At 39.6% G+C, this 12,906-nt stretch overlaps 1 protein-coding gene across 1 annotated transcript; it reads right to left on the bottom strand.

The window, feature by feature from the left end:
* Positions 1-5,251: 5,251 nt before the first annotated feature.
* Positions 5,252-12,236, bottom strand: LOC122254884 (dynein axonemal intermediate chain 1). The gene is made up of 4 exons (XM_043018742.2): positions 11,969-12,236; positions 10,381-10,609; positions 9,146-9,379; positions 5,252-5,690 (listed from the first exon to the last, which is right to left on the bottom strand). Exons 1-4 carry the CDS (start codon positions 12,000-12,002, stop codon positions 5,552-5,554), a joined length of 636 nt encoding a protein of 211 aa, XP_042874676.2. The 5' UTR covers positions 12,003-12,236; the 3' UTR covers positions 5,252-5,551.
* Between the last annotated feature and the right edge of the window lie 670 nt (positions 12,237-12,906).

Below are 12,906 nucleotides of genomic sequence, written 5' to 3'. Positions count from 1 at the left end.
ATGCTAAGGTAACGCAATGGTAATGATAATACTGATAATGTTAATGCTCATGATAACAATGATAATAAAGATAACACTGATAACAACAATGATAAAGATGAAAATTATAGAGATAACGAAGATAAAAACAATAGGAATTATGTTAATGAGAAAGATAATAACGATGATAATAATAGTAATGATAATGATAACAATTATGACGCTAATAATGATAATAATGAAAATATTTATATAAACAATCGTAATTATGTTAATGAGAAAGATAATAACGGTGACAATAAAAATAATGATAATGATAACAAGTATGATACTAATAATGATAATGAAAATAATGATAATAATGATGATAATAATAATAATCATCATCCAATAATAAAAGAATCTAAAACATCCCAAAGAAAAAAAGAAAAAAGATATAAAAAAGAAAAAAATAAGACAAAAAAAACGAAGTAGAGTTTTAACGGCAACACTCCTGACTTGGGTCGTTTAGGCGAATAAAACAGAAGTCGAGAGGGCAGTCCAGGGCTGGATTTAGGGGCCCGAGGATTACCCTAAATCTGACGTTCTACAGGGTCGTGGGGAGGGTGGGGTGGGGGGGGAAGAGGGGATCTAGGGGGAAATTGGCCCCGACTCCCACATAGGGCGGACGTGACGTGCCTACGGACTAGAATGTCGTTCCCTCTGGCACCGTCTCTGTCTCTCTCAATCTTTCTTTTTTTCTCGTTCTCGTTCTCTTTCTCTTTCTTTCTCGCTTTCTCTCTTTCTCTGTTTCTTTTTCTTTCTCTTTCTCTTGTTATTTTTCTTTCTTTTTTTTTTCTCTCTCCCTCTGTCTCTCTCTCTCTATCTATCTATATATGATATATATATATATATATATATATATATATATATATATATATATATATATATATATATATATATATTCTCTCTCTCTGTCTGTCTGTCTCTCTCTCTCTCTCTCTTTCTCTCTCTCTCTCTCTCTCTCTCTCTCTCTCTCTCTCTCTCTCTCTCTCTCTCTCTCTCTCTCTCTCTCTCTCTCTCTCTCTCTGTCTCTCTCTCTTTCTATCGCTCTTTCTCTCTCGCTCTTTCTCTCTCGCTCTCTCTATTTCTTTCTCTCTCTCTTGCTCTTTCTCTCTCGCTCTTTCTCTTTCTTTCTCTCTTTCTTTCTCTCTCTCTCTCTCTCTCTCTCTCTCTCTCTCTCTCTCTCTCTCTCTCTCTCTCTCTCTCTCTCTCTCTCTCTCTCTCTCTCTCTCTCTCTCTGTCTCTCTCTCTCTTTCCCTCGATCTTTCTCTCTATCTCTTTCTCTCTCTTTCTTTCTGTGTATATACGTATTCATTAACATTCCTTACCATTCATTCTCTGTCCGTAGTTCCTCCCTCTTCTTTCTGTATATTTTCTGCGTTAGCGAAAGAAAAAGAAACTTTTATTTTCTGTCACATATAGGCATCATCACCAGTCTTTTCTAAGATTCATCAAAACATCTGCGCAGCATAGCAACCGTTTTTCTTAAGGATTTTATGTCTTGTGTTTTTTACGTGTGTGTTGGAAATAGAAGCTTAGATTCCATCCTTTTATGTTTATGCTGTATGTGTGTGTTTGTGTTTGTGTTTATGTGTGCGTTTATGTGTGTTTGTGTGTGTGTTTGTGTGTGTGTTTGTTTGTGTGTTTATGTGTGCGTTTTGTGTGTGTGTTTGTGTTTGTGTGTGTGTTTGTGTGTATTTGTGTTTGTGTTTGTGTTTTGTACGAAGATGGATATGAAATAGACAGGTTTATATCGCACTAGATACATACACATCTCCAATTAGGCACCCGACAAGGAAAAAAAATTGTCTTTCCTTGGCATATATTCAAGGGAGAGCCCGAGGCAGATCTGTCTTGCAGTGGAGGAACCCTGAAAATGCAATGGCTTCTTAATCATGAGACGCTGTTGCAATCTCAAGAACTCTGGGCGCCACGTACCTCCCCCCACCCCCCCTTCAAGTTTGGCCATTATGTATTCTCTTTCAAGTCCGGGGGGCATCATGGATGTTATGGGTATGTCAAACAGAATCCCTAGAACACTTAGTAAATGAATTAGTCATCGAAAAAAATGATTTTTCGTGGAATTTGATATGATGCTCATTTTAAGGTAAAAATTTGTATTGCTGATGTCTAAGATTTTCTGTTAGGTATTGGATGAAATGATGATATTTCATGATTTTCCGAGATTAAGTAATTAAAATAAGACTTGAGGAAAGGTGATGAAGGTTTCGTCAAAAATTTAGGAAGATCGTTGCTTTTTAAGAACAAAAATTGTATTGTTAATGATAGAATATTGCCGTTAAGTCAACCATGAATTACTTGTTCTCTTTCTTCTTTCTTTTCTAATAACACTTCCATTTAAGATTATTATTTGAATCTTAGACAATCTATTGTAATGAGAGTGAAACTTTTAATGGCCATGTGTTCTAAACATTTATGAATATTATCATTCCTTATCAATCAATCGTCGCGAAGGCCAACAAGCAAAGAAACAAAGCCTTTACAAACACGATTTATAAAACACCCATATATCTATATGATATGTCAACCCATATATATATTTTTTTTTTTTTTTTTTTTTTTCTTCTTTTTTTTTTTCTTCTTCTTTTTTCTTTCTTTCTTTTTTTTTTTTTTAATGCAACAGAAACGATACTCCACACTAGCTGCATTCGTTGGCATAAATATTCGTTGACATACTTACAGTTCGTCGACGAATTACTACCAAATTTTTCTTTCTTCGGAGATTTTGTGTATAAATAGGTACACAAGTGTCCTGCTATGATAATGTAATGTTATGTAGCATGTTTATGATTTTATGCATGAGGCGCGACTCTCATACTAAACGTAGTAAATTATGATGTTTTTTATGGTCATATGATATGCTTTATAATAGCCATTATGATTTTTTATATCATCATTATCAATATTGTTGTATGATAATAATGATAGTAATAATATCGATAGTAATGATAATAGTAATAATGATAGTGATGGTAATTATGATGATAGTAATTGTAGTTATAATGATCATAATGACAGTCATAATAGTGATAATAAAAAATTGTTATCATAATGTTAATGACAACAATAATAACAATGATGATAATAATGATAATCATCATGCTACTATTAATAATATTAATGTTTCTAACAATCATGATAACGATGTTGATATTGACGAGGGGGATAATAATGATGTTGATAATGAAAACAATACTAACAATAATACTGATAACAGCAATAACAAAAAATAACAAAGATAATGATGAAAATGATGATAGCGATAACAATGATAATGATAATCAAGATAATGACGACAATAATGATAATGATTACTACAGCATAACAAAAGTCAATGATATTGACAGTAATAATAATAATAACGAAAAAGTTAACAGAATAATGGCTAATATGGCTAGTAAATAGCTGCAGTTGCTCCTCCTATCTGTTACTGGAAGTCCTTTTCATGTTCAATGTGTAGCAATCAAATGCTATTTCCTCGTGATGCATGAACTGTACATCGGAAACAAGAGATATTAATATCATGAGTCAGTGCTGGTTCAATATTGTTGTGTGCGACTCGTGTTATGTGTATGCAACTAAAATCACACACAGACACAGACATACACACACACAAACATGAACACAAACACACACACACACAGAGAAACAGACACACACACACACAGAAACACACACACACACACACGCACAAACCCATTCACACATACACACACACAAACTCATTCACACCCATGTACACATATATAAATGTCCGTGTGTGTGTGTGTATGTCTTTGTGATAGAGAGAATGTAATTACATGGATATGAATGTATCTTTACAAGCAATATCAGTTGCCAAAAGTTCCATAATAAAACGGGTATTCTACAATAATTCACAAATCATCTCGAACCTGCTTCGACACATAAAAATACGACTATTGCACATTTTGAAAGGATGCAGTAAACATCTAGAAGTTCGAGATTTTGCAGAAGCTAGAACCTTCTACTCCAAACTTTTGAAAACACGATTTTACAATGTATGATACAACCACAAAAAGCATGATCTATATGTGTTACAGAAATACTACCTCTGCAACATTCCCGGAAGCGGTGCAATTAGAGACGCCTTGCGCAAGCCAAACAACAAAACAAAATTGATGTCGAGATGGAGAGATAATGATGGAAGACTTATTCCATATACTTCAGAGTTCTGTTCTATAATGATCTTGCTCGGAAAAACATCTATAGGAAAACCAGTGGTGGTAGCTATAGTGATAATGAAACAGCAATGTTGTTGAAGTGTTATTTTCATTTTTATTCATCGTTTCCCCCCCCCCCTTTATCATATTTTTATAATTATTATTATTCCAAGTGTTGTTGGTAGGGGTGCAAATATTATTATCATCACAAAGAACATATTGATTGTCTGGCTATTTTTATCATCGTAAACCACAATATGGAGATATTTATGATTATCATTACTATTACCAATATTTTCATTAATATCATTATCATTATATGCATTCTTATTAGTGTTACTATTATCATCAATGACATTATTTATCACTGTTATCATTATCATTAGTATCATTTTCATGACTATAGACAGATAAGTATAGATAGATATTCGTCTTTTTAAATCAAATTCAGCACCACTTAATCCCAAAGTGAACTCGCAGTCATGTATATTGATGAACACTCTCATTACTCTATTCAGTGGCACTTGAAAGGGAAATCATACCATCCCAATAATCACATTAACAAGAATGAATAATGATAATGATGATGTTCATATGAATTTAAGATCTGAATAGCATGATAAAGTCTGAGTGAAACCAATAAAGCAAAAGATTAAAAACATTATCAATTGTCATTTACACATTTAGAATGTTAATAACCTTATTGGGAATTCGTCTGCCGTCGTAACTCAATCAAAATGAATCACATCTTTCAACAGCTGTCAGTTGTGTAGTGTGCATTTTTGCGTGCGTACGTGCGCGTATATGTGCCATATGTATGTATGTATGTATGCATGCATGCATATATACAATATATATATTTATATTTATATATACATATATATATATATATATATATATATATATATATATATATATATATATATATATATATATATATAACATATATATATATCATATATATATATATATACATATATATATATATATATATATATATATTCATATAAACATTTACTTGAGGCTTTCATTGTTTGGGCATGGTAGTAGTTCATGAGGCAATTAAGTGTTAATTACATTCCGCGTTGTAAAGCTGTTCAGTTGCATTCATGCTATTATCTAATGTTGTTACAATGAACTTTGTTCATTCATCTATCTATAACTTCTAATAGGAACAAAATATTGTACGAATTTCGACTAACGAAACATACATATTATTAGCATAAGCAAATACAACCTGTTATTTACATAGATCTTTAATTATGTTTTTATTACGGTTAAAAGATGGCACAGAATTGTGTAATTGCCGTTAACAGATGGCTCTCCCGTTATGAGATGGCACTGGTGCTTATGATGCGTTCCATTTTCTGCCTTTCTAGTTCCTTCAGTTTCTCTTCGTCTGCTCCTCTCGCTTCTTTGTGGAGTTTTCTCAGATTAGGCGATAACTTCAGGCTCAGAATAAAACCCCTGAGGAGATGTACATTTGGGTAAAATATGTTGTAAATGCAAGGAATTTAAGAGATTTATCGACTAGTCAGCAATGATATGAGTTTAGAGTTTAGGTTCAAAATAAGAGTTTTCAAAAACGAATGATATGGATACTCATAACCTAGGTGTTCCTTATAGATCTATGAGAGTTGGATATACTGATTCCATTTCTCACATACAATCGTCATACGTCTATTGACATAGACTTATCTCTACCCTGCCAGGGACTAGCATTTACCTCTCTGTCTGCCAACATCGACCAACTCTCTCCCCCCCCCCTGCCAATAAACATTTGCCTCCTGGTATTGGTGTCAAGACTGCCAACTAAAATAGACTTACCTTTACCTTAATCACGACCATCTTTTGGCTCTCTGCATTGGTGTCAGATCCGCATGACAACATCAACTACTCTCCCTGCCAACGAAGACCTTTTCTCTCCTCATATTGTTGTCACAACCGCCTCTTATCCCCTTACCTTACCCCTCTACCCTGCCAACAATCATCATTCGCCTATCAGGCACCAAAATACCTCTCCCCTGCCACCACTGACTCACCTCTCCCCTGCCACCACTGACTCACCTCTCCCCTGCCACCACTGACTCACCTCTCCCCTGCCACCACTGACTCACCTCTCCCCTGCCACCACTGACTCACCTCTCCCCTGCCACCCCTGACTCACCTCTCCCCATCAACCACCACTGACTCACCTCTCCCCATCAACCACCACTGACTCACCTCTCCCCATCAACCACCCCTGACTCACCTCTCCCCATCAACCACCACTGACTCACCTCTCCCCATCAACCACCCCTGACTCACCTCTCCCCATCAACCACCCCTGACTCACCTCTCCCCATCAACCACCACTGACTCACCTCTCCCCATCAACCACCACTGACTCACCTCTCCCCATCAACCACCACTGACTCACCTCTCTCCTGCCACCACTGACTCACCTCTCCCCCATCAACCACCACTGACTCACCTCTCCCCATCAACCACCACTGACTCACCTCTCCCCTGCCACCACCGACTCACCTCTCCCCATCAACCACCACTGACTCACCTCTCCCCTGCCACCACTGACTCACCTCTCCCCATCAACCACCACTGACTCACCTCTCCCCTGCCATCACTGACTCACCTCTCCCCTGCCACCACCGACTCACCTCTCCCCTGCCACCCCTGACTCACCTCTCCCCATCAACCACCACTGACTCACCTCTCCCCTGCCATCACTGACTCACCTCTCCCCTGCCACCACCGACTCACCTCTCCCCTGCCACCCCTGACTCACCTCTCCCCATCAACCACCACTGAGTCACCTCTCCCCATCAACCACCACCGACTCACCTCTCCCCTGCCACCACTGACTCACCTCTCCCCTGCCACCACTGACTCACCTCTCCATCAACCACCACTGAGTCACCTCTCCCCATCAACCACCACTGACTCACTCACCTCTCCCCTGCCACCACTGACTCACCTCTCCCCTGCCACCACTGACTCACCTCTCCCCTGCCACCACTGACTCACCTCTCCCCTGCCACCACTGACTCACCTCTCCCCTGCCACCACCACTGACTCACCTCTCCCCTGCCACCACTGACTCACCTCTCCCCATCAACCACCACTGACTCACCTCTCCCCTGCCACCCCTGACTCACCTCTCCCCTGCCACCACTGACTCACCTCTCCCCTGCCACCACTGACTCACCTCTCCCCTGCCACCACTGACTCACCTCTCCCCTGCCACCACTGACTCACCTCTCCCCTGCCACCACTGACTCACCTCTCCCCATCAACCACCACTGACTCACCTCTCCCCATCAACCACCACTGACTCACCTCTCCCCTGCCACCACTGACTCACCTCTCCCCTGCCACCACCACTGACTCCCCTCTCCCCTGCCACCACCACTGACTCACCTCTCCCCATCAACCACCACTGACTCACCTCTCCCCATCAACCACCACTGACTCACCTCTCCCCTGCCACCACCACTGACTCACCTCTCCCCTGCCACCCCTGACTCACCTCTCCCCTGCCACCACTGACTCATCTCTCCCCTGCCACCACTGACTCACCTCTCCCCTGCCACCACTGACTCACCTCTCCCCTGCCACCACTGACTCACCTCTCCATCTACCAACACTGACTCACCTCTCCCCTGCCACCACTGACTCACCTCTCCATCTACCAACACTGACTCACCTCTCCCCTGCCACCACTGACTCACCTCTCCCCTGCCACCACTGACTCACCTCTCCCCTGCCACCACTGACTCACCTCTCCCCTGCCACCAATGACTCACCTCTCCCCTGCCACCACCGACTCACCTCTCCCCATCAACCACCCCTGACTCACCTCTCCCCTGCCACCACTGACTCACCTCTCCCCTGCCACCACTGACTCACCTCTCCCCTGCCACCACCGACTCACCTCTCCCCATCAACCACCCCTGACTCACCTCTCCCCATCAACCACCACTGACTCACCTCTCCCCATCAACCACCACTGACTCACCTCTCCCCATCAACCACCCCTGACTCACCTCTCCCCATCAACCACCCCTGACTCACCTCTCCCCATCAACCACCACTGACTCACCTCTCCCCATCAACCACCACCGACTCACCTCTCCCCATCAACCACCACCGACTCACCTCTCCCCTGCCACCACCGGCTCACCTCTCCCCATCAACCACCACTGACTCACCTCTCCCCATCAACCACCACTGACTCACCTCTCCCCTGCCACCACTGACTCACCTCTCCCCATCAACCACCACTGACTCACCTCTCCCCATCAACCACCCCTGACTCACCTCTCCCCTGCCACCACCGGCTCACCTCTCCCCATCAACCACCACTGACTCACCTCTCCCCATCAACCACCACTGACTCACCTCTCCCCTGCCACCACTGACTCACCTCTCCCCATCAACCACCACTGACTCACCTCTCCCCATCAACCACCCCTGACTCACCTCTCCCCCATCAACCACCCCTGACTCACCTCTCCCCTGCCACCACCGGCTCACCTCTCCCCATCAACCACCACTGACTCACCTCTCCCCATCAACCACCACTGACTCACCTCTCCCCATCAACCACCACTGACTCACCTCTCCCCATCAACCACCACTGACTCACCTCTCCCCATCAACCACCACTGACTCACCTCTCCCCATCAACCACCACTGACTCACCTCTCCCCATCAACCACCACTGACTCACCTCTCCCCATCAACCACCACTGACTCACCTCTCCCCATCAACCACCACTGACTCACCTCTCCCCATCAACCACCACTGACTCACCTCTCCCCATCAACCACCCCTGACTCACCTCTCCCCATCAACCACCACTGACTCACCTCTCCCCTGCCATCCCTGACTCACCTCTCCCCATCAACCACCACTGACTCACCTCTCCCCTGCCACCAGAATGACCGGCTCAAAGGGGCTGAAGACCACGCACGAGAGCGCAGGCCAACGCGCTTGCCTGATCTGCTGAGTACACAGAGATCGGGTCTTACAAAGGCGAATATCGAAGACGTGAGCCCGCCCGTCGTCCGTTACGGCTACGAAGACCGTGCTGCTAGAGGACGCCCACGCTAAGCCGCCCACGGGTGAGCTCAGGTCTAGGACTTGTATGGGCGTGCTGGAAAGTGGGTGTCATGGTGAGATGACTTTTGTGGCTTTGGTAGATGATGACTGTGGTTTAAGCGTGGCTGGTGTGGTTATTATTGATGGTGTCGCTATATATAGAGTGCTTCATATTCTTTATCTGAGTGTCTGAAGATAAAGTTTTTCATTTTGTTTGTTGACATTATTACGGCAGCCAATAATCTGATTGTTCTTCAATAAATGACAAATACCATACTGTCAGAAGGAAAATATGTATATATAATGATAATCATGATAATAATCATGATAATAGTGATAATGAAAATAATATTAATAATGAATATAATAGTAATGATAAAATGATGATATTGATGATTACAAAAATAGTGATAGCAACAATAATCATCATAACAGTAATGATACTTATGACTGATATTGATTAATTATCTAATTGAATAAATAAATATAAGCAAGAATCACCAATTGAACGGCCTTATCTAACCAGCCATAAACATTACCATCCTACAATGATTAATAAACTGAACAGAATATGAGAAAAAAAATATATTCAATTACATGAAAATATTAAAAAGTCCCAAGACAGAAACAAATAAAAAAGAATGGCAAATAAACAGAACCATATTCCCGTTATGTAATGATGAAAAAGAAATTAAACCAAAAAAGGAAAAATTAAAGACATTAATTATTTGAAATCTCAATAATAGTCTATTGCCCCACAAAACTTCTCGATTTAGTATAATTAATAGCCAGATGGTAAAAAAAAAATGAAAAATAAAAAAAAGACAAGAAAATTATTCACAAGTAATCAAGCATTCAAATCTTCACTCAATCTAGAACAATTAACAAACAAGAAACAACAAAAAAGAAAACAATGAAAAGACATCCTCTTCTAGTAATAACAATAATAATAATAATAACAATACCAAAATCAGAAACGAAAAAAAAAACATAAATAAAAACACATCACACCAGAACATCTCTAATCCCAACGATAGAGCAAGCACAAGCACCCACAAGCAATCAAGCAGCCAGATCTTGACCGTCCAGTCAGCAGAAGAAGACCCGAAGACTCTTGGATAAAACAGATTCCAAGCAATCGACGTCACAGCACCGACATGGGCGTGATAGCTAACTAGGGAGTGGATGTTGGAACTTCTTCGGTGCTGAATTATCATTCCCGTGTCCATTCCCACTATGAATTGGTCGCTGTCGTTGGGATTGACGGCTATGCTGGTTGCTGTTCCTGTGAGAATCGAGATGGAAATAGCAAAAAGATGGTGATGGTAATCTAATTAGATAGTAAGATAGCTATGATGATTACAGGTCTCAGGGTGGCAGTAGAGGGTGTGTTAAGTCATAGTACACGGTTCAACAACACCCTTTTCCGCCCACGTGGGGCCTGAGTCAGCCCTGCTTATGGTTGAGTGAGTAAATAGGAAGGTCGTAACGGGTTAACTATTCCCTGCTTGTCAGAGACGGTAACATTTGGCAAAAGTAGAAGTTTTCTCGTGGCCTGAGCTGGGCGAAGCGAAGTTAGCGAGACAAAACTACAATGATGATGATACAATAATAACAAAGATCATAAAATAACAATAATGATAATCATACTACAACTAATAATAGTGATAACAATATAATCATATCTATAAAAGCGAGGATAATAGTAATGATAATCATAATGAAAATAATAATAATAGCAATGATAATGATGATGATAATATCAATAATAATGATGATAATTATAATGGCGATAATGATAATAACAATAGCGATAATATTAACAATAACAACAATTATAATAACAATGACAGCGCTGACAATAACAATAACGATAACACTGATGATAATGATAAAAACGATGTTAACGTTATCAATGGTATAGATGATAAAAACAATAAGAATTATATTACCATAACTAATAATAACATTGATTAAATTAATAGATAAAAACATATGGTATTGGCGAATACTTGTTTATCGTTACATTTTGTTTACTGATTTTGTTTCGTAAACAAATTTATTTCTATTTCTGCAAAGTGCGGTAATTATATCATATGAATTCTTGTATTTAATAAAATTTGATAGAAAAGACTTTCCTAGATATTTTGAGGGATTCTGTTAAGTTGAAATACAATGAAGCACCCAGGATTAATTTATAGCCTTTAACCACCCGACCCTAATTTGCATATTATATATGATTTTCAACAAATGATATGAGTTCTCAAAGGTTGCAATGGTAATTTATAAATTATCTTTCAGCCAATAAACCGTCTATGCAATATGTTTTATATCAGACTTTTCTTCTGGTAATTTGCATGTACTGAGTCTATATAACAATACAAAACAATCAATATATGTTTCTCTTAATTATTTTTGTAATGTTATTTTTTTCTGTTGCTAATCGCAATTATTTTTTTTATTGTTTTCGGCTTTCTATCTTTTCAATGAAATAATCGGTTGACCTTCACTCATCTTACCAGGCTATGTCCTCATATCTCACTTAAGATGACATTAAATCATCAATTATACCATCCGTCAACCAAGCATCAGTCAACCAGTTAGTCAACATTTTCCTGTTTTGTTTTGTTTTTCCATTACTTACCTTTTCGTATTTTCTCATCCATTTCGACGTTCATTATTTTAGCGTGGTGATTAGACGGGAATTCCAAGACGTTAATATGGCTGAGACCGGCGGCGTTGACAGTCCACAGAGAGACTCTTCCATCTTGTGCAATTGAAAAGAAGTTCAGATTTATTCCTGGCTCGGTTTGTATCCACTTCACCTGCGAAGAAGGAATAGATATGCTTTCATTGGCGATAGTGGACTGGTCGAGGGTTCGAATCCACACTCGACCAAGGTTGGTGCTTCGAAGGGGATTCAATCAGGGAAAGGTGGAACTGTCTATAAGTGGAAAGGAAGAAATAGGAATTGTGAGAGGTTTGTGTCCTGCAGTGGCATGATGCAGACTAGTGTGTGTGTGTGTGTGTGTGTGTGTGTGTGTAAATAGATAAATATATATATATATATATATATATATATATATATATATATATAGAGAGAGAGAGAGAGAGAGAGAGAGAGAGAGAGAGAGAGAGAGAGAGAGAGAGAGAGATGTACGTGTGTATGTGTGTGTGTGTGTATGTATATATATATATATATATATATATATATATATATATATATATATATGTATGTATATATACATGTATATACGTGTGTGTATGCGTATGCGTATGTGTATGCGTATGTATATGTACATAAATATGTATATGTATATATATATATGCATGTATGTATGCATGTATATACATGTATATATATAAATATATATATGTATATATATATATATATATTTATATTTATATACATAAAATATATGTATATATATATATATATAGAGAGATATATATATATATATATATATATATATATATATATATATATATATATATATATATGTGTGTGTGTGTGTGTGTGTGTGTGTGTGTGTGTACTTATAGATATATGCATATTAGATAGATAGACAGATATGTATACAT

This window comes from Penaeus japonicus, unplaced genomic scaffold (assembly GCF_977035675.1).
Source record: "Penaeus japonicus unplaced genomic scaffold, GWHDUDI00000001_assembly GWHDUDI00000014, whole genome shotgun sequence".
Classification (NCBI taxonomy): domain Eukaryota; kingdom Metazoa; phylum Arthropoda; class Malacostraca; order Decapoda; family Penaeidae; genus Penaeus; species Penaeus japonicus.
This window is presented reverse-complemented; position numbering and strand designations above follow the sequence as displayed.

What these genes read in the sequence shown, in the direction of transcription:
- LOC122254884 (XM_043018742.2), bottom strand. Translation starts at nt 12,002, where the DNA reads ATGAACGTCGAAATGGATGAGAAAATACGAAAAG. An exon ending in ATCTGGCTGCTTGATTGCTT is followed by an intron (nt 9,380 to 10,380) that starts GTGGGTGCTTGT and finishes CCCACTTTCCAG; the next exon opens with CACGCCCATACAAGTCCTAG. An exon ending in ATTCTGGTGGCAGGGGAGAG is followed by an intron (nt 5,691 to 9,145) that starts GTGAGTCAGTGG and finishes ACATCTCCTCAG; the next exon opens with GGGTTTTATTCTGAGCCTGA.